The sequence below is a fragment of the Oryza sativa genome, chromosome 3 (assembly GCF_034140825.1).
Source record: "Oryza sativa Japonica Group chromosome 3, ASM3414082v1".
NCBI lineage: Eukaryota > Viridiplantae > Streptophyta > Magnoliopsida > Poales > Poaceae > Oryza > Oryza sativa.
In genome coordinates, this window is record NC_089037.1 from 17,522,069 (window position 1) to 17,546,365 (window position 24,297).

General features: G+C 39.4%; 3 protein-coding genes across 5 annotated transcripts; all 3 read left to right on the forward strand.

The window, feature by feature from the left end:
• Positions 1–1,121: 1,121 nt before the first annotated feature.
• Positions 1,122–5,647, forward strand: LOC4333103 (glucose-6-phosphate 1-dehydrogenase, chloroplastic). Of its 2 annotated transcripts, none has more exons than XM_015773178.3 (9): positions 1,122–1,501; positions 1,585–1,736; positions 1,860–1,954; positions 2,278–2,392; positions 2,712–2,917; positions 3,010–3,159; positions 4,052–4,172; positions 4,287–4,516; positions 5,040–5,647. In XM_015773178.3, the coding sequence occupies exons 1-9, from the start codon at positions 1,309–1,311 to the stop codon at positions 5,509–5,511; spliced, it is 1,734 nt and encodes a 577-aa protein (XP_015628664.1). In that variant the 5' UTR covers positions 1,122–1,308; the 3' UTR covers positions 5,512–5,647. The 2 variants fall into 2 exon arrangements, with proteins under 2 accessions (XP_015628664.1, XP_015628665.1); XM_015773179.3 differs by having other exon boundaries at positions 1,190–1,501; positions 1,870–1,954.
• A 5,196-nt stretch (positions 5,648–10,843) lies between these two features.
• LOC107276144 (DEK domain-containing chromatin-associated protein 4) lies at positions 10,844–17,790 on the forward strand. 2 transcript variants are annotated; one of them, XM_015775517.3, is made up of 13 exons: positions 10,844–11,063; positions 11,179–11,293; positions 12,241–12,337; positions 12,426–12,533; positions 12,602–12,676; positions 13,348–13,407; positions 13,524–13,631; positions 13,711–13,785; positions 13,945–14,007; positions 14,105–14,498; positions 16,113–16,225; positions 16,373–16,403; positions 16,561–17,790. In XM_015775517.3, exons 4-13 carry the CDS (start codon positions 12,507–12,509, stop codon positions 17,436–17,438), a joined length of 1,824 nt encoding a protein of 607 aa, XP_015631003.1. In that variant the 5' UTR covers positions 10,844–11,063; positions 11,179–11,293; positions 12,241–12,337; positions 12,426–12,506; the 3' UTR covers positions 17,439–17,790. The 2 variants fall into 2 exon arrangements, with proteins under 2 accessions (XP_015631003.1, XP_015631001.1); XM_015775515.3 differs by having other exon boundaries at positions 12,241–12,297.
• An 858-nt stretch (positions 17,791–18,648) lies between these two features.
• On the forward strand, positions 18,649–19,732 carry LOC4333105 (nuclear transcription factor Y subunit B-8-like). Its single transcript, NM_001417843.1, has one exon. It carries the CDS (start codon positions 18,786–18,788, stop codon positions 19,443–19,445), a length of 660 nt encoding a protein of 219 aa, NP_001404772.1. The 5' UTR covers positions 18,649–18,785; the 3' UTR covers positions 19,446–19,732.
• The last annotated feature ends 4,565 nt before the right edge of the window (positions 19,733–24,297 follow it).

The following is a 24,297-nucleotide window of genomic DNA, read 5'->3' on the forward strand; positions in this document are numbered from 1 at the left end:
TATATGGATGGAAAGCTAAGAAGACTTTCCAATGGTTTTGGTCCCACGTCCAAATTCTTTCCGAGTCAATGGGAATCGACAGAACCAATTGACGTCCAGAATCTGTCCCGATGCTGCGTCACCGTATTTGGGCCTTTGGGCCGTGTATCGTGTTGGAACCCATTAGGGTTGCGTCGAGAGGGGGTTGCACGACCCTATATTCAGTACTGCCGCCAATTTTAGGTTTTTGGGTTTTGCTTAGATTATTCTGTCGAGAACAGTTTCGCCGCTAGATCGGTTTGTAAGACCCCAACTCATGAGCTTAATCATTCATCTGCAATTTTGGTTATTTTCTATCTCGTTCTTGTTTGTGTTCTTTGATTGGCAAACAGGGATTAGCCTTCTCGGCGAGGTCATCCTTGTTTCGATACGAGTGATAACCAGAGGAGACGTGGTGCTGCGATTGCGAGGCTCAAGAGCGTGCGCGTTCAAGAAGCCGGATCGATTTGTGTCGCGACTCCGCCCAAATCGTTGTTTATCAAAACCTTTCGAAAGATCAGGAACCCTAGTGCACATCACTGGGCCAGGCCGTGTCTTGGTCCTGGGCCAGGCCGTACCTAACGGCCTATTTGGCCATCTATAGTCTAAGGGATGCATCACCCTTAGGCATATATTCGTGCTTGCATGGCGGAGCCAGAAAATCTACGTGCGTAGGGCTGAAATAATGAGAGTCTATGGTAGGGCTAATCCAAGCGTTGCGCACTAAAAACTAATCCGCATATAAGTAAAGAAACAATGTATAAGTAAATGACAATTTTTTTACTTATGCATTGAATTTGTCATTTATGACTGCATATCGATCAAGCCAGAAAAAAAAACATAAATGGCAAATTTACCTCTAATAACGTACTAGCAAATTACTAATTCACTCTTAATAAGGAGCGGTTCAGATCATTTCTATTGGTAGTATAATACTACTAGAGAGAACATTCTGTCCAAATTTAGGATAGGATGCATTCTTTTGTTGCACTTGCACGCAAAGATGCCAACTAATTCAGCAAAGAGATATGTTCCAAAACCAATTAGGAAGAAAGAGATGGAGAAACAAAAATAAAAATATCTCAAGGGCATTATCTGTGACCACACTTATCATTGGACCACCACAACCTCCAACCTCCAAGGCCAACTGTCAGGGAAAGCCATTATCAACAAGAACATCAAGGCTTATCCTCCCTTCCTGCAAGCCAAAATTCTGAATCGAAATCCAGCTGATTCCCATGGATTAATACTGATCCCAACAGTTCTTTGTCTTCTCCCTCCTTGCTCCAAATGGCCGGCACCGGCTTACGATTCCGGCAGGGCGCCATCTTCTTCTCAGGAGCTCATGCTGCTGCTCATCCAAGAACAAGGACTCCTCACCACCATTGCTCACCTCAGAGGACGCACGATGCGAGAGGAAGGTGCCGCCTCACGGCTAAGTCCGCAAATGGACGCCCACAGATCAGTGCCTCCTTCAGAGATGGTAATGTAACCATTAAGCCAAGCTAAGCTGACAAAGTTCTCTGAATTTTTCTGCATTCAAAACTTCAAAAGTGGTTGCTGCAGTGGCGATAGATGGGGCACAGTCTGAAGATGGGGCGCCAGAGCAGGGAGGATCCACCGTCAGCATCACCGTCGTCGGCGCCTCCGGCGATCTCGCCAAGAAGAAGATCTTTCCCGCGCTTTTCGCCCTGTACTACGAGGACTGCCTCCCGGAGGTTAGTGTTGGTTCTTTGTTTCAGCTGAGCTTGCCATATGTGTAGCGTAGTTCTTCAGTTTGGGCTCAAAGACTTGTCGGGCACTAGAATTTTAGTTTTAGTTAACCTCTGTTAATAATGCAGCATTTTACAGTTTTTGGTTATGCTCGTAGCAAGATGAGCGATGAAGAGCTCAGGAACATGATTAGCTTGACTCTGACATGCCGGATTGATCAGAGGTACACTGCTTTCAGTTTTTCATAGCTGTAGATGACCTTAGCACCACTCAATTTAATTGTTGGGTCCTTGGCTCCTTGCTCAGTGAATAGTTTGCAACTTTGTACAGTATTTTTGCACCTTGTCAGATTTTGTTGATTTTTAGTATTGCTTATCCGATTGGTGATCCAAAATTGAGTGATCTATGTACTATGTACTCAAAAAGTTTTTATCCGTTCAGTCTCTGTCCTGAAAATTTGTGATAACTTGGATCCATTAGTTTTTGTATTCTCGATCAACAGGATTTTACTATGAAGGTAACGCATTTCTGTTTGAAAATTTTCAGGGAGAACTGCAGTGACAAGATGGAACAGTTTCTGAAGAGATGCTTTTATCAATCTGGGCAGTACAATTCAGAGGAAGGGTTTTCTGAACTGGACAGAAAGCTAAAAGAAAAGGAGGTAATCCTCATGTTTTCATGATCTCTGTATCTTAATTGAAGTGATGATCATGCATACGAAGTGTATGCCTAGTTACTCACCCAAATTCAGTTAAGGCTCCAAAATCCAAAACACATATGATGAATGTGGAATTATATGATTTGTCAAATAGGCAATCTGGTAAGAAATATCTGGTAGTATTTCTTTATCAGTGATACATTACATATAGATGTCTGAAACAAAACACTGTCTACAGACTATAGTTGTTGAATACACAAACTTGTATGAGCAAATACAGAATGGTTATGATTGCGAAGCTCATGCAAACACTTATCATCAGGCTGGCAAGGTACCAAACAGGCTCTTTTACCTGTCGATTCCACCGAACATATTTGTCGATGTGGTGAGATCTGCTAGTCGCACAGCATCATCTCAAGACGGATGGACAAGGTTCATAGTGGAGAAGCCATTCGGCCGCGATTCCGAGTCGTCAGGGGAGCTCACTCGAAACTTGAAGAAGTACTTGGCCGAGGAGCAGATATTCAGGTTTAGAGCAACTTCAGAAGTTCAGATACTTCGATACTGATATAATCCTGCAAAATGAACAACATCTTCTGAATGTACTGTTGTTTATGTAGGATTGACCATTATTTGGGGAAGGAGCTGGTTGAGAACCTCTCGGTGCTCCGTTTCTCCAATCTCGTCTTCGAGCCACTGTGGTCGAGGAACTACATCAGGAATGTGCAGCTCATATTTTCTGAAGATTTCGGCACGGAGGGTCGAGGCGGGTCTGCCTTATCTTTGCCCTTTGCTTCTTACATCCAATGTTACCATGAACTGAAATATTCAAGAGAAAATCCTTTCTATACCCCTAGAAATTTAGCTAATCCTTTCTATACCTCTGAATTTTGCTTACTTCCTTATATACATCCAAAATTCGATTTTGATCCCTTCCATACCCCTCCCGTCAGTTGACCGTTAGTTGACCGTCTAATTTCTATAAAAATAACCATTTTACCCTTCGGATGAACATATAAATTTATGAATTAGATTATTAAAAATATAAAAGCTTCTCATATGAGACTATTATAGTTAAGAGTTTGTTGTGCGATGCATTATTTATCCCCAAAATTATTTTTATATAATGAAATAAAAAATATGTATTTATTTTTAAAAAAACATAAAAAATGAGGAGCATTCATACAAAGATAGGACCAATGTTCACAATAATGCTTTTATGAATGCTCCCGATAAAAAAAATCTATTGTCCTATTAAAATTTCAAATAAAAACTTTAATTTATTACTTTTTTTATTTTCAAAATTTATGTCAAAATTTTCTGCACTAATTATTTAGTCTCATTAGTTTCATAAAATGTATGTACTGCGCACTCAAACAAAATTTTCAATTGCTTTTTAAGCTTATATTCAAACTTAAAGCATCAAGGGCAAAAAGGTCATTTGCAACCAAACGTAATAGTAAAATGATGGAAAATGTAACGGTAAGGGTATGGAAGGGATCAAGTTGAAATTTTAGGGGTATAGAAGGGATCGGGTAAATTTCAGAAGTACAAAAGAGATTAAGTGATTTTTCAGGGGTACAGAGGGAATTTACTCAATATTCAAATAGAGTAGCAATCAGCTGATGATGATGATGAATTCTTGTGTTGTGGTTTTTGCAGCTACTTCGACAACTACGGGATCATCAGGGACATAATGCAGAACCACCTGCTGCAGATCCTGGCCCTGTTCGCCATGGAGACTCCGGTCAGCCTCGACGCCGAGGACATCCGCAACGAGAAGGTCTCAGATCATGATCAAATTTCGATTCCAACGTGATAATTAAGAACATGAATAAACATCTTTCTTGATTAGATATATGGAACTGAAAGTATGGAGGCGATTAATCTTAATCAGGTGAAAGTGCTGAGGTCGATGAGGCAGCTGAGGCTGGAGGACGTGGTGGTGGGTCAGTACAAGGGGCACAGCAAGGGCGGGAAGACGTACCCGGCGTACGTGGACGACCCGACGGTGCCGAGCGGCAGCATCACGCCGACGTTCGCCGCCGCCGCCCTCTTCATCGACAACGCCCGCTGGGACGGCGTCCCCTTCCTCATGAAGGCCGGCAAGGCCCTGCACACGCGACGGTCCGTACAATCTCTTCTTCCTCATTCTTGTCACTACTCCATCCGTTTCATCGGACCATATGCCATTTTAATTTTTTTTCTAGTTAATTTTTTTAAGTTTAGCTAAGTTTATATAAAACCATAATAACATTTTTAACCTAAAACAAATATTTTATCAAAATATATTTAATATTAAATATAATAAATCTAATTTGAAACTTTTATATAAACTTAATAAAGTTTGACTAAAAAATACTTTTTTCCGTTTGTCATTTTGACTTTTTTTTCTAATCAAACTTATTTTAGCTTTATTTTAGCTTTGATCAAATTTACAGAGGAATTAGTTTCATTAAATATAGTATTGAATATTATAACATGTTTATTTTGTATTAAAATTATTATTATTATATCTATAAATCTGATCATACTTAAATATTTTAAAAAAGATTAAAATAACTTGTAATATAAAACAGCGGGTACGGCCATGGCGGCGACTGACTGATTGAATGGAATGAATTAATCATTGCATCTGCATGTGGGACAGGGCGGAGATCAGGGTGCAGTTCCGGCGGGTGCCGGGGAACCTGTACGGGCGGCGGAGCCGGAGCGTGGGCGGCGGCGGGACGACAGCGACGAGGGAGCTGGAGAAGGCGACGAACGAGCTGGTGCTGCGGGTGCAGCCCGACGAGGCGATCTACCTCAAGATCAACAGCAAGGTGCCCGGGCTGGGGATGAGGCTGGACAGCAGCGACCTCAACCTGCTCTACTCCGAGCGCTACCCCGCCGAGATCCCCGACGCCTACGAGCGCCTGCTGCTCGACGCCATCGAGGGCGAGCGCCGCCTCTTCATCCGCAGCGACGAGCTCGACGCCGCCTGGGCCATCTTCACCCCCGTCCTCGCCGACCTCGAGGCCAACAAGGTGGCACCCGAGCTCTACCCGTACGGCAGCCGGGGACCCGTCGGAGCGCACTACCTCGCCGCCAACCACAACGTCCGCTGGGGTGACATTAGCTAGCTCAGAAAATGAAAAGATCGATCGGAGTCGCTGTTACCGTGCTTGCTATAATCTTCATTTACCATTTGCATTGATGAATTCTTTATTGGACTGCTCAGGGACGAAATTAATAAAACAAAGCTCTAGTCATTCGAAATTGTTTTGTTTCGCATCATACTCCTCCTCAAAATTATGAGATACACGTTTATTTTTCTAGGAAAACTTTAATCAATAATATTTAAATTAAATAAATAATGTAAAAAATATCACTAGATTTGTCAACAAAAGTATCTTAACCGTGCCTTATATATTTATCTATTTACATAAATTTCTGTAATAAATAGTTAAACGAAATGAAAAGGTGAAGGGTATCTGTTGCCGCAAAAAACACACACTGGCCTGGGAGATCTGCTTAGCTCCAGTACAAGACCAAATGTTGATGAGATGCGGGTGTGCCAGTCAGTTTAACCATGCAACTGACAAGATATACAAATGGCATATCAATGAGCCGATCGGCTGACAAGCCAATAGATTAATTCCAGCTGATGCCGATACCAGCCGATAGCGATAGGGTTTTGAGCTATTGGCTATAATTCTGATGTAGATTATGTCGCTTGGTGTAAATAACGATATAAAGGCAATCAACTGATGATAATAAAATATGACAATAATATAATCCAATGGAAACCAATCGGCTAACATGATATGATAGAAAAAAAGTATTGATCCGAAGGTTAAAGAATACATCGGCTGGAGGTCCGATGCTATAAAATCCACAAGACTAGATTAAACAATGAAACCTTTGTTGTCATCGGCTAAATCCAACTTATGTATGCAATCCTTATAAACGTCTAAATAACTCATCGGCTGAAACCCTGATGAAACCCTTAGTGGCAGTCAACGAGCAGGCTAGAGATTATGGTTCTAAGCATGACTTAGTAGATCGAACTTAACTGATGTAGCACTAATTATGAAAAGAAACATAATATCTAGACAATCAAGCCCTTGACTGATTTTCAGGGTGGTAGATGTCTTAGCTAATCTAATCTAGTAAAATAATTTAGCCGATATCGGCAAAAACCCTAAAGCGAGAGACAACCGATAGAGCTAAATTGAGATACTAAGACTAGATTATCTAAAACATATGATAAATAGGCTGACAAATATATCATCTAGATCAGAGTAATCCAAGAGGTCGAATGTACTGATGCAGCCTTGAACGACGCCAACGTAGACGATACAATTGCCTGGGCCGGCGGAACATTGGACTTACCCCTTCGCCGGAGATCGAAAACTGATGCAGCCCTGCGTCAGGCGTCAAGTCCCGCCGGATGATAAAATAAAGTAGAAAAAGTAAAAGGTGGCGATGCGCCGAATTGTATTGATCGTGGAGATAGTTTACAATGGCCACGGGTGTACATATTTATATCTATTGGGGGATGCTAGTCCTTGTAGAATAAGAAAGAAACTTTCCTAAAGATAAAAGGAAAACATAAAGTCCCTATAGGATACTAAATACACTTTCCTAAAGATAAAAGGAAACTAGCGAACTATTCCTAATTAATAGATAACTTGCCATGCCGCGTCCTCCTTGAACTCGGTCACTTCTGATAAGCTTCCTTTAATAGAGTAATTTCCTTAACCGAATATAGTAGGAATTCGACTATTGGTGATATGATAATTCTCTTAGGGGCTTACCAAATTTCACCGTTAACCATATCATATATAACATTTTAGTAAATCGAATCAACTAGTATGACTCGAACGTGTACACAGTTAGCCCTGTAGCAAACAAGTACTCCCTCCATTTCAAAATGTATGACGCCATTGACTTTTTGCACAACGTTTGACTATTTGTCTTATTCAAAATATTAGTATAAATATGTAAAATTATAAGTTAAGATTATATATTATTTGATGATACAACAAGCCATAACAAAATAAATGACATTCATTATTCTTTTAGTAAGACGAATGGTCAAATATTGTGTAAAAAGTCAACAACGTCATACATTTTGGAATAGAGGGAGTACTTGTTTGCTAAAGGCTAAATGTGCACACGTTTGAGCCGTACCAGTTGATTTGATTTACTGAAATGTTATAGATATATATGATTTATCACATCTCTATAAGAAGTCATGTGTGTCGTGTGTACCCTTTTTCTTCTTTCGGTGGAAGCTTGGATTTTACACCACATATACCCTATTCCATAATAAAATCACTCAACTGGTTGTATTTTTTTTTGTCTTTAACTATATTTAACTATATGTTTAGTTTTATATTCAACTAATTACATAGTCGGATACGACATCTAATTATGTGCATCTAGTCGATGAATCTAATATTTATTTGTCCTTTAAATCTTTTAGGCCTCCATAGCCTCGTAATGGAGAAAAGCACTCGGGATACTGCAATGGAGATATTGAAGCACTCGGCTTTATATCAGAGAAGTCTGAGAGAAGATTATTTTTTCGACTATAAAGGTCTTAGGAGCTGCTGTGGAGATTATGAGTATCATTTATCCACATGGTCGGCTTATACAACTGATAATGCGGGTCGGGTTCGCATATTGTGTAATAGATTAGAACTTGGGAATCATATTGCATTGTTTTCTAAGGTATAGCTCATAGTCCTAGTTATATACTATTATGTAAATGGATAAGAAAACTTATGTTGTACTCGGTTGGGTTTTCCTCATTATAACCTTGCCGCCGAACCTATATAAGTAGGGCAGAGAGTCCCCCAAAGGTAAAACCATAATTCGATCGTTGGATTAATACAGTACTTAGTGGATACAACACACGAACATAAGTACGGTATTACTTCTTATCAAAAAGGTCTGAACCTATCTGAACATTGTCCTCCTTTACTCATCTATTTTAGATCTAACGCGCTACCCCTTTTCTCGTTGCTGATTTATAGAATCAACTATCTCTCTTTCCTCAAGCTCTACTTGTGGCCTTTCTTACCACATTAATTCCAAGAGCCTCATCATCGTGGTAGACTTGGTAGCAACCAGAGGTCGTAAGGAGCAAAGGCAAGTGGTGTGGTATCTTGTGAGTGACAACAACGGCGAGCGTTGAGTAATGGACAACAAAAACGATGGTAGGTAGGCTCCTGTGGACAACGAACGATGGAAAGAGTAGTCTAAATTTATAGTTTTACATATTTTCAAATTGCCTAGGGAAGACGTGAGGGATGAGCGAAACCTAGGAAAAAACAATCATCGGATGCCAGAGTAAGTATAAGAAAATGGTAGTATATGGAGCTATTTTCGGTTAATTTCTTATTTTGGATGATTTGGCATAGAGTTTTACAAGAGATTTAGATTGGATAAGAAGTTTGATGGGAGAAAATTTTCTCTTGCAAGTATAGCCTGATAAATTTAACATATCCATCACAAAAATATCATAATTTGCCTCCCCAAATTTGTCAATGAAAGAAAAGCAGTAGACCCTTTGCTGATACCATCTATCTATTATATTATTAAAACAACTTTAAAAGGAGGCATCACGTTCGCTGTGGGGCTAGAAATTCTCACATTAATCGGAGAAAAAAATAAAAAAAAAAGAGTCCAAGTAGAAATACAATTTAAAAATAGCTGAAATTCGGAATTAAAAATATGCAATATTGAAAGAAAAATCCATATAAGAACCCAATACGAGATTAATCAAAATTCGGAATAAAAATAAAATAAAATCCAAAATTTTTTAAAAAAAGTCCAAGTAGAAATACAATTAAAAATAACTAAAATTCGGAATTAAAAATAAGGAATATTGAAAGAAGAGTCCATATAAGAACTCAATACGAGATTAATTAAAATTCAGAATAAAAAAATAAAATCTGAAATTAAAAAAAAAGAAGAGTTCACGTAGGAATACAATTTGAAATAACTAAAATTTAAAATTAAAATAAGCAGTATTAAAAGAAGAGTCCAAACCAATACGATATTAATTAAAATTCAAAATAAAAAATCAAATAAAATCCAAAATTATAAAAAAATAAAAAAGAGAGTACAAGCAGGAATACAATTCTGAAACAATTGAAATTGGAAATAAAAAAAGAAATTAAAAGAATAGTCTATATAGAATATATTATGAGATTAACCTAAATTCGAAATAAAAATAAAATAAACTCAGAAAATAGAAAAAGAAAATTAAGAGCTCAACGAGAATACAGTTTATAAATAACTAAAATTTGTAATAAAAAAATAAAGATTATTGAAATAAGAGACAATCTAGAACACAAGATGAGATTAATTATAGTTCGAAATAACAAATAAAATAAATTTCAAAAATAGAAAATAATTATACGAGTTCAAGTAGGAATATAATTTATAAATAAAAATTATCGGAACGAAAAATATGCAAGTTTCAAAAAAGATCCATCTAAAATAGAATGAACACAAATGACAATAAAGAGGGGAGAAGCAATAGATCTGGAAAGGAGTAGAGTGCTGGCGGCTGGGATAGCTAAAAACTATACACAAAACCCTAATAGAATCCCAATAACAATTAAGAGGAGTGACGATGGGCATGCCGTTAAGCAACATGGTCAAAGACGCTTGGCGGGACTTATGGAGAGTAAAAATAAACCCCAATGATAATCATGTTCGATTTTTAAAATCCCAATAAGAATAAAGAGAGGTGGCAGCGGGCGGACCGTAGAGTAGTAAATTGACAATGTTTGATGATACTTCTAAAAATTATGAAAACGAAACTCACCAAAACAATGAACTCCAAAAACTATATGGCATATTTTTTAAAGTTCTAAAGAGAATGAATAGAAATAGTTGTAGATCGAGTAAGCAAATAAAAAAGTGTCAAAGACGTAAGGGATAGCGACTGGCGTGGCTTTTAAAACTATAAAATTAGACGGGAATGATAATTTTAAATAAAATCATATTTAAAAAATAGATAATTTTAAATTGATCCTAGCGCGGGCCGCCCAACTATTTTTTTTTAAAAAAAACGAGATGCTTAGGGAGCATATCATCCAGATGGACGGTAGAGATGTCCGTCAATGGAAGAAAGTCCGGCTCCCATCGGAAGCCTATTCAGCTAAAGAAAAAGCCAAAATTTAAATTTTCAAACTTAATTTTGATATTGATTTTGAGATATTTTCAATGTAGTTTCTTTTTCATCATTAGCTTTTGAGTCACCGAGAACACATATATAAAATTTTTACCTACAAATTTATTTTTATTATATAATAAACCGTTTTGGCTTATTACAACGAAAGCCAAACGATGGGGCCCTCCATATTAACTGTTGCCACCGCAGAGGACACGCGTCCGTCTGCCCCGCCCTCAATCCCCGCTTCGAGTTCGACGCCGGTGAGCACACTCCTCCTCACTCAACTCCACCGCCTCCTCTTGTCTTGACCGCTTTGGGTTGGCTATATTTCCTCCCGTGAGCCACATCGCCGCGCCGCCGCCGCCTAACCCTAGTCCCCGCCGGCGCCGCCCCCGGTCAGGTGGGAGCCGGCGAACGCATTCCGGCCGCCGGTGAGCTCGCCTCCGGCCTCCCTTCCCCCGCGGGTGTCTCCGGTCCCAAGCGACACCTCTCTCCAAGGTCAGCGGCGATTTCCCCCTCCGTTTTCCGCTTCCTTCCTTTCCTTCCTTGCTAAGCACTGGACTGAGCTCCCTTCTGTGGTGTTCTGCTTGAAATCTTGAATATGCTTCTGTAGGTGAGCAGTGAGTTCTAGTTCCCGGCCAACGAAAGTCAAGCGACCGATAGGGTAGGGGGTTGCGCCGCCGACGATGGACTGCGAGAACGGCGCCGCTGGCGAGGATCGATCCAAGGTTAGCGAGATCCCCATTCCTCCATTGTTCCGTTTTGTGCGGCTGTCTGAGGGTGTCATGCGTCCATGTCCTGTGCTGTGTGCGCGTTTTGGGGGAAATGGCACTTTGTGTTTGTGTGTGTGTTGGTTAGCAGCATTCTTTTAGCCATGGATTGAACAATGAGCTCCTGCTTCGTAGTACTCACTCCGTCCAAATTATAGAGCGCCCCTTTTTTAGGAAAATCAAACTCGGTAGCTTTTAACTAATAATAATATTAACCATAGCATATCTATGCTAAGGATTATACTCCCTCCGTTTCATAATGTAAGACTTTCTAGCATTGCCCACATTCATATAGATGTTAATGAATTTAGACACACAGACACATCTATATGAATGTGGGCAATGCTAGAAAGTCTTACATTATGAAACGGAGGGAGTACATGTTATATTACTATATTCATATTTTAAAGTACTTTCATGTGATGCTAATTTCTTATTCGTTGGGAACACGTATAATTTTGGACGGAGGGAGTACTATATTTACTAGTAGATCGCTTGAATTGATGATGCCTTCCGCATTTGGTATCTCTGCCGTAAAGGAAAAATAATCCCTTTCCTTTATATATAGTCCGCCAAGGGCCTTCGCCAAGGATATTCTTATTCACTGCTCAGAGAAAATGAAAAAAAAAAAGCCATGGATTGACCATGCTGTGACCCTGTGAACCCCTTGGCGTCAATGTCTTGGTGGTTATAACAAGCATAATGAAATTAATGATGAATCATGCAGAGAGTGAGATATAATTTGTTCAAATTGTGCAAGTCTAATCCATGGATTTTGCATGCAGTATGCTTGCATCATGTAAACCAAGTATTGAGTTATGCGAGTATTCGAATATGTTTATCACATATGTCCCCATTTTTCATAAATAACTTCCAGTTCGGTGATTGTTGATTCTTACTACCAGGTTGGTGAATTCAAAGAAGAAATCCTGCAACTTGCTGCGCTTGCAAGTCAAGGAGAGGTATACAGTGTTGTAGTAGTCATCTGGAAACAGTTTGGTGGTACAAATTTCAGTGCATCCTATATGTTCTATTCACATACTGCAGCTTGTTTGATTCTAAATGTGCTGTTTATATGACCGTATGGCAGGAAAATTCACGGGCAGAGCTACTGGAGAAGTTCAACAAATGTAACAAAGATACACTCGTTGAACTGATCCGTTCATTTGATATGACTGGTTCAAAAGCTAATAGGAAGGTACGTCAGGCTAATATTTGAGATCTCTTTTACCTTTTGCAATCCTGAGGATTATGTTTCTTCCTCAGGAGGAACTTGTGACAAAATTGATGGAGTTCTTCAAAGTACACTGTCCTGATACTAACAGCGCATACCTTGATAAGGTTCAATTTCTGAACTGCAAGTTAATTTGGTCATGCCAATTTGTGTAAGACTTTTTTCTAGTGCTAATACTCATGTAGTCTCGTTCTCTATCTTTGTGATAACTGATAGCCTATTTTCACCTTCACATGTCTGATTGAACCATATCGACTGTGTCAATGGCATGTGTCAAATGATTAAGAAATAGTTCTCTGGAGAATTATACCCTGCTTCTTAAATGCGTGCGAGTTATACTTTTGGCCTTGGCTGTTATGCATTTATATATGCTTGTATTCTGCCCTGGATATGGGCCTCTAAGCTTATAGATCATTGTGTTGGTGGCTCGGTGCCTTGGTTGTGATGACAAGCATTATGAGACTAGTGTTAAAGTATGCAGAGTATGAGATATGCTTCGTTTTTATTAATGTACATATCATATCTAGGGATTGAGCATGTGGTATGCTGGTGTCATGTAAATAAAGTACTGAGTTATGCCTTTTTTGGAAGCATGTACAGAATTATGTTGTGTACTTATGGACCATGCTTTCCATTGTTTATCTTTTCCTTCTAATTTCAAATCTAGCTATTGAGTATGCAATTATGTTTACATTTTTTGAGTTATGTTGTCGGTTATGGATTATGCCCTAAATCGTATGAAATAAAGGCCTTACAGTTTGGTGACCTTCATTATCAGATAAATGACTTCAAAGAACAAACCCTCCAACTTGCTAGGCTTGCATTTCATGAAGAAGAGGTACATTCGTTTTGGAACAGCTTTGGTAGCATAATTTAGTTTTGTCATTGTTCTTTTATTCATTCATAGAAGATTCTTTGTATATTCCTAAACTTTATGTGGTTGCTGGATAACAGGAAAAATCACAGGCAGAGCTTCTGGAGAAGCTCAACAAATCTAACAAAGATACTATAGTTGAACTTTGCCGTTCATTTGATATCATTGGCTCAAAAGCTAACAGGAAGGTAGCTCCAGTTAAATATTTGAAGTTTCTTTCATTTTATGCAATAATGACATGCAAAAGTACTACCTTTTCTTTTGCAGGAGGAATTAGTAATAATTATGATGGAGTTCTTGAAGGAACACTGTTCTGGGACTGATGCCACAGACCCTGATAAGGTTCAAGTTCTTAAACTGCAAATTAGTTGGCCATGTCTGATGTTTTCTGTAATGCAAATATTTAAATTCCTTTCTCCATCGTAATTGGTAACATGTGTATGATGGTACATGTTAGATTGAAGCCATTGAACCATCTTAGTTGTTTTCTACCCATTACAGAAAACTAAGAAAAGAAGGCGTAAGAATGAAGTTACACATCTATCTGGCAGTAAACCTTTGAAGGTATATCATAGTTGTGTTGTATTTCCTTCTGCAGTCATGTTTGTGACACCAAGCTTCTTTCATATATATTGTTTTCTTTATTACCAAACTACTGCAGAAAATGAAACTTGATGGAACTTCACTGGAAATTCATGGTGAAGAGGAAGATAGTGGGGCTAAGTATGAGGAGAATATAACAAAATACTCGGAGTGTGACTTGGACGACAACAACAATGAATGTGCTAATAATGAGAAAGGACGATTTCCAAAGAATAAGGCCAGCCTTGAGCCTTCTGAAAGGGTAAATGATGTGCCAAAGAATTTTGTTGGAGCAGCTCCCACTGAAGTTCAAATACTTTCAAATGAACAAGCACTATCTAAGACACCGTTTGCAAAGGTGGTTAGCACCGTTGAAGGAGATAGAACTGACATGAAGACTTCTGGAAAGAAAAATGCTTCTATCACCAAGAAAAAAATGACCTCTAAGACAGATCGCAAGGAAAAATTTTGTGGTATTTTTCTGGAGTCTTTGTTTTCATTTATGCATCTTTGGCTCATTTGTGTTGTCTTGTTTGCATATCTCCATGTTGAAAAAGAACTTAGAAACACATATGCACCAGTTGCTCAGTTTGTTTTGCATTGTTTGCACATCTACATGTTGAGAAAGCACTTGCTGAAAAAAATTCAGTATTCATGAATGCCCCACATGTATTACTATTTGCTACTGCAAGGTATTTATTACTGCTTTGTCTGTAAAGATTATATTTGAGTTGGATAACTTGTCAATATGGTGGTGCAGAGTTAGCTGTCCTTTTGATAAACCACAAAGGGTACTGTATTGAAATAACTAAAACACAAGTTAAATGTCCACACATTTTTGTTGGTGATAAGGTGGAAACAATGTTTTATAGTACATAAGAACTCTAAACATTGCACTCTCTCTACTCATAAATATTTGACGTTTAGGACAAGATTTGGTCAAACTTTTGAAACTTTGACCATCAGTAATTTCTCATTTTTTTTAAAAAAAAAGGATGGCAATTGAAAAGTATAATAATATCATAAACTTATTTTAATATAAAATTGATTGTCAAGATTTTAGAAGTATGACCGAATTGTGTCCTAAGCGTCAAATATTTATGACCAGAGGGAGTAGCCGTAAAGATAGTATAATTCCAGAAACTATGCTGGTACCAGATTATCCAGATAATTAATCATGTCAAGGGTAGCTGGGATGGTTAAAATTGAGTTAAGTAGTGAGTATAAATTGGGTTTTGGATGAACAACAACACGGATGGAGATGTATCAACTGATCAGGTGGGATGGACTAATATAGGGCACTGTAATGCACGCAAACTGAAAACCCATGTTCTTTTCCGGGAAATATTTGAATCATACAGTAATGTGCAATATTGTAATGTACTGTGATATTCACTCATATAGTGCTTATGCGCGAAATAAATTGATCAAGAGAGTTGGCGGTAATTCCGACTTTGAGATATACTCCCTCTGTCTCATATTATAAGGGATTTTGAGTGGATGTGACACATTCTAGTTCTAGTACTACGAATCTGAACAGGCTCAGTGTCCAGATTTCTAGGTTACTACTCAAAATTCCTTATAATATGGGATGGAGGGAGTAGATAGTAGTGAGCACATATATATACTCTTGTGTAACTGATTGTGGAGCTTCACCGATAATTCGTCAAACATTGTACTTGATTGATACTTCCTCCGTTTCATATTATAAGACTTTCTAGCATTGCCCACATTCATATATATGTTAATGAATCTAGACATATATATGTGTTTGGATTCATTAACATGTATATGAATGTGGACAATGCTAGAAAGTCTTATAATATGAAACGGAGAGAGTAGTTTGATACACAAGATATTAATGATGCATGTTAATCTTTTTATGAAAAATGCGTGAATACTGTGGTTAAAGTTCATGTGCTAGAACACTGTTTCCATGCTGTGAATGAGATAGGGCCACAGATTTACTTCAGTCAACCTTACTTCATGTTATTGTGCAAATCATGTTGTTTTTCTCCACAAGTTGTATAATCTCCAGCTCCTCATTTATAGTCCTTTTCAAAACCTTGTTTCTTTTGTATTCAAAGGTAAACAGATGTACAAAGGAGATGGGAAACCTCGGAAACTGGCAGCAATACCAAACAGGGATGAGCTGAGGCAAGCTGTCTTCTTGATCTTAGATTCTGCAGATTTTGCGACGGTGAGATGCAATATGGTTCACTGTTTTTGTTAATCATGTAGTTCAGTTGTAAGATACAATAATGTTTACATAATTAAAGATTACGGCTGGTAATTCCATTACGTTCTCCCTGTTTCTCATGATCTATTTATTATGTTCCCATTTCAGATGACTTTTGGAGATGTTGTGAAAGAAGTCGGTATGTCTTTATTCGCCACCTTTGTCTTGCACTCTTTCTTTTCTTTTTTTCCCTGTTATCTGGTGATTGGAGATATGTAGCATGTGTTTGGTAGTGGTTCAGAAACTGTGAGACTACCTGGAAATGCTATCTCATTGGTTTACATTCATATCTTCAGACAAATACTTTGGCAAGGATCTCTTTGAGAAAAAGCCACTTATAAGATCCCTGATAGAAGAAGAGCTCTTTAGGCTAGGGGAGGAAGCTGAGAAGAAAGAACTGGAAGAAGAAGCGGCAGAAGTAAAAGCTAGAGCTGAACAAGCTGCGAAGGAAGGGACAAATGCTGGAGTTAATTCAGGTATAGACACGGCGGAAGCACTTCAAGTTAAGGATGGCAAATCTGAAGATGCTGCAAAGAACAAACGTGACAATAGTGCTGAAAATGGTCCGAAAGGTGGGGTATCTGTAGAAGTTGCTGAGAACATAAACAGAAGTGCGGCTGCTGAAAGTTCGCAGGATGGACGGTGTGAACATGACAGAGAGAATGCAAACAATGGTGGTGACTTTATCAGGGATGATAATGCTGTGCAGGATACTATCAGTGGTGATCATGTGGAATATTCCAGAGATGGTGAAGCTGAAAGGGCAAAGATGAACAGTAATGGTGAAGCCGTAGAAGCCGTAGATGGCGGAACTGAAGCATCAAAAGGTGGAGAAAGTGCTGACCCCAAAGATGATAACAACCGAAATGGCGATAAAAGTGCACTAGATATTGATGATCGTGGAGCTGAAGATTCTCACTGCAACAAAAACGGTGAAAATGTAGCTTGTGTGGAAAATGGCAAAACTAATGAAGCTGGCAACACTGAGAACGGTGAAAATGTGGTATCCCACGATGCTGAAAAGGATGATAAAAGAAAGGATCCCATTCAAAATGCAAACCCCGAACAGACCCTAACAGATGCTGGTGATGATGGTAAAACTGAAGATGCCGAGCACAACGCCAACACCGAAGCTGATGTTGATTCTTGTGCCGATGGTACTGCTGAGAATTAGAGGACCAACTGCAAACGGAACAGAGATGGATTAGCTCAAGTAGCACAGATATGCAGCTTTATGTTGGAAACTACCACTGATGGTGTTCTAACTTGAGTAGGATTAGCTTGTGCAGGGTCCATGTAGAAGTCTTGCTGTAGTAGATAGTAGAAATGTTCAAACTGCCATGTAAATTATCTTAGCTTGAAGGAGATGTATATTATGTAGCAGTGCAGTGCAGACCCTGGATGCTGGAGCAGTTCATTCCAGTCGTATTTATAACTGATGTTCAAAGGTTTTGTATCAAAGCTTAAACTTCAAATCCTACTTAGCAGAAGAGAAGTGCTATACGAACGACCAATGCATTCGACTAGCGTACGTCTCATCTCATCGGATTGTCCTGTTTGGTAGAGCTTTAGCTTCTAAATTTAGCTCCAAGCTCCAGGAGTTAAGCTTTAAGTGGAGTTGTGGAGCTGTCTAAACTCAACTCCACCTCTCTAAATTATTTTGTGAGAGTTTTACTCAGCTTCGCTCCTATTTTAAGTAGAGCTGAAACTGTTTGGCTAAGTTTTAGCTCTAGGAGAGGTGGAGCTGGAGCTGTGATTACTTTTGTGGGTCCAGTTTTTTTATAGCTAATCATGGTCATATAGGAGTCGGATGTGCAAGTCGTATGCATGGTCATTCTGTGCTCGGCTTATTAAAAAAATTATGTAAATGTAAAAAACGAAAAATTATGCTTAAAGTACTTTAGATAATAAAGCAAGTAAAAAAATAAATAATAATTTTAAAATTTTTTGAATCAGACGAGTGATTAAAAGTGCAAATAAAAACTTAAAATTCTTTGTATTATGGGACGGAGGGAATAGCACTGCAAGTTTAACTAAAGTATCCTACAAATTCAGTATTCAAAATATTATGCTTTGCCTGCTGCTGGCTGGTGCAGCAAATTGGTCCTGGTCCCGGTGCACGGTCCTACGTGGCGAGCCGGGCACTCGCGCATGTCAGGGGGGGCCAAGGCGCCGTCCCACGTGGCCTCGGGCCCACCCAGGCGGCGGGGATCCGTCCGACGTGGCGATGATGGACAGACGGCTGAGCGCCAAGTGGCACACGCTTATCAGCAAACGAACGGCTGGGGTCGGTCCACGTAGACGCCTCGATACGTTCTTATCCGCGCGATCCAACGGACCGATCCCCCCGCGCCATTCCCCACCCCACCATCTCTCTCTCTCCTCTCTTCTCTTCTTCCTCCCAGACTAGTCAGTCTCTCCCAAGAACACCCACTCCTCTAGTCTCTCTCGAGAGAGAGAGAAAATTGATGATTCTTGGGATGATTTTGAGGCGTCTGATTTGCTGAAGAGGAGGAGGAGGATGCCGGACTCGGACAACGACTCCGGCGGGCCGAGCAACTACGCGGGAGGGGAGCTGTCGTCGCCGCGGGAGCAGGACAGGTTCCTGCCGATCGCGAACGTGAGCAGGATCATGAAGAAGGCGCTGCCGGCGAACGCCAAGATCAGCAAGGACGCCAAGGAGACGGTGCAGGAGTGCGTCTCCGAGTTCATCTCCTTCATCACCGGCGAGGCCTCCGACAAGTGCCAGCGCGAGAAGCGCAAGACCATCAACGGCGACGACCTGCTCTGGGCCATGACCACCCTCGGCTTCGAGGACTACGTCGACCCCCTCAAGCACTACCTCCACAAGTTCCGCGAGATCGAGGGCGAGCGCGCCGCCGCCTCCACCACCGGCGCCGGCACCAGCGCCGCCTCCACCACGCCGCCGCAGCAGCAGCACACCGCCAATGCCGCCGGCGGCTACGCCGGGTACGCCGCCCCGGGAGCCGGCCCCGGCGGCATGATGATGATGATGGGGCAGCCCATGTACGGCTCGCCGCCACCGCCGCCACAGCAGCAGCAGCAGCAACACCACCACATGGCAATGGGAGGAAGAGGCGGCTTCGGTCATCATCCCGGCGGCGGCGGCGGCGGGTCGTCGTCGTCGTCGGGGCACGGTCGGCAAAACAGGGGCGCTTGACATCGCTCCGAGACGAGTAGCATGCACCATGGTACATATATACAGTAATCAGCAGCTGTTCATTTTTCTATGATTACTAGTTGACTTAAGCTTGCAAATTTGCTAATCTGAGCTCCTGAGTTTTTTTTTTTGGTCAGCAATTTCAAGATGGTCAGAAGCTAAATTTGTCTATTTGTTACTGATAAATTATTTGTTCTCTCCGTTTAATCGTCATGAAATGTTTTGGGAAACATGAACTTTTCATGCCCCTTTTTTAATATAGATTAAGAATCCAGCCTTTACACCACAAGGATGCATGTACACAAACACAACCAAAGAACTTTCCATGCTCCTAAATCCTAATACAGGCAACAGCAAAAGAGAGGAAAAACATCACCATTATTTGTCTTTTTCGGGGGACCTGCTGAGCCAAACCCCTACACAATGTTGGAGTTGTTAATACGTTATTACTTGCAATAATAATGTGATGAAAGGTCCATCGTACCCCTTGAAAAGTCAATGGAAATTATATAGTTCTAATTTATGCGGAATTTCAAAGATTTCTTCAGATAATTTTGACAAAATCATGTGAACATCGTGTAAATTTCGGACGTTCCAAAGAAACATGAAAGTATATACTATATAGAAGTCCCCCTTGGTTTCTGATTAAGATACATATTCTACTTTGATTTTCGTTAGCACGTTTTTTAAACTGCTAAACGGTATGTCTCGTGTGAAGAAATTTTATATAGAAGTTACTTAAAATATCAAATAAATCTATTTTTTAAGTTTATAATAATTAATACTCGACTAATCATACGTTAATTGCTTTTATCGTTTTGGCAAAACTTGACTTGAATATAACACTCTAGCGCCAAAAAGGAGAAATGAAATTCTACCAAAAAAGATTACAGGGACTGCTTTGACCCCTGAATCCCCTGATGGACTTGTACGAGTGAATTAACGTTAATTATCTCACTATCCCTATCATTTTCTAATGAAAGGTAGAGCAGTTATGCATTGAGCTGGCCAAAATCTCTTGTAATCTTGGATGACATGGATGAGTGGTTTGTGATTAGCTGTCGCTTAAGACAGAATTAAAGGCTGCCAGAATACTGAGAGATCGATAGCCCAGTCGCTACCGTCTACCGACCACAGAGCATGTTCATCGGAGATTCAGGCACATGTTCTGCGAGATGGCGGCTACAAAGCCTAGGCTAGCATATAAAAAACCGTCGCTAAAACTAATTATCTCCTTAACGATGTCATCTCCTCGTAGAGCACTTGTAGCATGTGGTGTTCTTTTATCCCGTAGATGAGGATGAGGATGAAGATGAAGATGAAGATGAAGATTAAGTTTGTTACGCAAAACGGTACGGTATTAACATATGATTAATTGAGTTTTAATTATTACAAACTTGAAGAAATGGATTTATCTGATATTTTAGAGCAATTTTCATACACACACACACACACACCATATTTTAGCAATTTAAAAAGCATGCCACGAGTATCCAAATTTTTATCCACTTCTTATAGAAGAAATGAATGGACCTAGTGGCGGATCCAGAAAACTCATCCTATAAAATCTATAGAAGAAACTCATCCGCTTCTTATAGAGGAAACGATGCTTATAAAGATGTTTGTGCAAAAGTTATGAGATCAGTTGATTCCACTGCTTAGATGTGGCTATATATGGCAGTGTCAATAATAAATAGTTAGATCGTGGACAAATCTAACTAGATGAGTATTTGCTAAAAATTTTTTATATTTTTAACGCCTATAATTAATACTCTCTCCGTTTTTAAATATTTGACACCGTTGACTTTTTAACATATGTTTGACCGTTCGTCTTATTCAAAAAATTTTGTGAAATATGTAAAATTATATGTATACATGAAAATATATTTAACAATAAATCAAATGATAGAAAAAAAATTAATAATTACTTAATTTTTTTAATAAGACGAATGGTCGTTTAAAAAAGTTAACGGCGCCAAATATTTTGAAACGGAGGGAGTAACATCAAAATTCTACTCTCTACCACCGCTGATACCTCTATCGATATTCGTACATCCACTAGGAACATCTCCAATGCGAAGTGGAGTATATATAGGTGCGTGCTTAAATCAAGTAGTCAAGGAAAGTTTTACACATAAGCACATGTTGAGCATCGATGCTTTAGAAATAGCACCTCTCTCATCAAATGTACAAAAATCGCAGTTAGAATTCTGTAAGTACCCCTACAAGCACCTGCATCAGTACCATATATATGTGCTGATGTGCTACTAGCACACTTGCTATACATCCCCTACATTAGAAAAGCGTTAAAGTTCTAATTTTATATATGGATTACTAGAGCAATGTCCAAATTAAAACATACAAGGATGCAAACATAATTGTTTGTTTTCAACTTATTAGGGGTGTGACTTATTTTCCAAAACAAGTAGTAGCAGACCAATTTTTTCCCTCTCCTTTATGTAACCTGGGCCGATGGTTTCTTGGTCGGCCTGTGATTTTCTCAATGGTTGCACTAGGCCTTATATACGCCGGCCTTTTCTCTAGTATGTGAACGACTAGGCCCTGCTTGGGCTGTTTTTTCTAGTACGTAGCTCTATTAGTTCATTTCTAAATTCAAAGAGGATCAATAAAGCTGGATGTGTTTTGGAAAATAAAAGGTTCATTCTACATCGGTGATGATCGATCATCATTTCAGCATATTTCCAACCTGAATATAAGACGTCCACTGCAGGTCCTACAATTTTCAAAAATGTAGACCACGTTCATAGCAACTACGTACTCATGTAATTAAGCTCATAGAGCTGGTTTGGTTTGAGGCTTAAATTAGGCTTACCAATATTTGGCAATTTCAATAATGTTTAGTGTATATTTGGTTTGAAGCTAAATTTTAGCATGCCTAAGAAAATAGGCCATTTCAATAGTGAACTTAAGCTATTTTGGCTTCAATCCAAACACAAATTTCCCTTACCAAAATTAGTCATGCCAAAACTTGCCAAAATTTAGCATTGACAAAATTTGGTAAGGCCTATTTAGGCCACAAACCAAACCAGCCCATAACTTTTGAAATAATCGAGCAAAATTAAAATTTAAAGTTGCAACTTGTACCCCATCATTTATTTTGAAACGAAAAGTATGGGATACCAAAAAGGGACTTAGCATTTATGTATTTAAGAAAGAAGGACGGTGAGTAACTTGGGTTCAAACTCATGCCGTTGAGCAGCTCCAATATATGTTGCTACATCACATTTTGTAAGCCACTTAATACTAACTAAAGTAAGTTTATTCGATTACAGTATACAAAATAGGATACAACTTAACTATCCACACCAGAGATAAGAATTAAGCAATCAAGGCCCCGTTTAGTACCCTAAATTTTTTTCTAAAAAACATCACACCGAATCTTTGGACACATACATAAAACATTAAATATAGATAAATGAAAAAACTAATTACACAGTTAGGGGGGAAATCACGAGACGAATCTTTTAAGCCTAATTAATTAGTCTATGATTAGCTATAAGTGCTACAGTAACCTATATGTGCTAATGACGGATTAATTAGGCTCAAAAGATTCATCTCGCGGTTTCCAGCGCGAGTTATGAAATTATTTTTTTCATTTGTGTCCGAAAAAACCTTCCAACGTCTGGTCAAATATCTGATGTGACACCTAAAAATTTTCTTTTCAGGAACTAAACAGACCCCCAATAAATTCCAAACGAATACTAGCAGATCGACTTCAGTGGAAGCACGTGCTCCAATTTGGTCAATTAACTAATCATTTGTTCTTGTTGTTTGCTTTGGTTGTTAGCAGGTAGGTGTGCTTCTTCATCGTACTACGTCACATAGGAGACATTATTAGGGTCGATGCAGGTGATCTATCCTTAATCAAAGTTAATTTAGGCCTTCAAACTTCCAATTTTTCTATCACATCAAAATTTTTCTACACATATAAACTTCAAACTTTTCCATCACATCATTCTAATTTCAACCAAACTTCCAATTTTAACGTGAACTAAATATATGCCATGATGCAATTGACTGCTTTAATGCCACCCTCCCTAGCCATAGCCGCCACTACAAATTCCCCACATATATATACAGTACTATGTAACTATATCTCCGCCCCTAGCTTTTCACCGTAAGCGTGTACCAACACCACCTAATTTCGTAGAAAATCTAGCATGTGCTCTAATCTCCTCTTACGAAATTTTAATTCCTTTCTTCATTCTCCACATCCGTATATTAGTATTTTCTTGTGAAGTATCACTACTACATAAAACACCATGAGTGCCGGTTAAGGAAAACCTTCATAGATGTCGATTTTCCCAATCGGCATCAAGAAGACGGCACTGATGACCCAGGTCAAAGGTGCCGGTTCAAGGCGCACACGAGCCAAAAAAAACAATCGGCTCGACACGTCGAGTCGATGCATTGAGCCATCAAGTCGATCCCAAATGATACCCCAAATCTCAAAATGATGCCTCTAATTCATGAACACATAAACTATAATCAATAATCCTTAAAAAAAAACAACAGATCTAGATCAAATCTGAGAAATCAAACATGAATAAACATCAACAATAAGGAATCACAAGAGGGAGGGGAAGAGGTGGATTCGCTGGCCTCCGATGCCATTGCACCTCTAGCCTACGGCCCCACCGTCGGATCCGCCGTTGCCGAGGGGCGTGGGCCACTGCTATGCCTCCTGATCCGGTGTGGGCCACTGCTTGCCACCGGTTGCAGTCGCCGAGAGAGCGAGAGTGAGAAGATAAGGTCATGGAGAGAGAGGGTGAGGCTAAAAATATCTCTCCCTCCTCTGGCTTCTATTAATATAATTTACCGGTTTAAAAAG

Bases quoted from the DNA above. Each gene is read 5' to 3' on its own strand.
- LOC4333103 (XM_015773178.3), top strand. From the start codon at position 1,309: ATGGCCGGCACCGGCTTACGATTCCGGCAGGGCGCCATCTTCTTCTCA. The intron at 1,502-1,584 runs GTAATGTAACCA...TGGTTGCTGCAG, and splicing joins CAGTGCCTCCTTCAGAGATG to TGGCGATAGATGGGGCACAG. The intron at 3,160-4,051 runs GTCTGCCTTATC...TGGTTTTTGCAG, and splicing joins GGCACGGAGGGTCGAGGCGG to CTACTTCGACAACTACGGGA.
- LOC107276144 (XM_015775515.3), top strand. From the start codon at position 11,252: ATGGACTGCGAGAACGGCGCCGCTGGCGAGGATCGATCCAAG. The intron at 14,499-16,112 runs GTATTTTTCTGG...TTGTATTCAAAG, and splicing joins TCGCAAGGAAAAATTTTGTG to GTAAACAGATGTACAAAGGA. The intron at 16,226-16,372 runs GTGAGATGCAAT...TTCCCATTTCAG, and splicing joins ATTCTGCAGATTTTGCGACG to ATGACTTTTGGAGATGTTGT.
- LOC4333105 (NM_001417843.1), top strand. From the start codon at position 18,786: ATGCCGGACTCGGACAACGACTCCGGCGGGCCGAGCAACTACGCGGGA.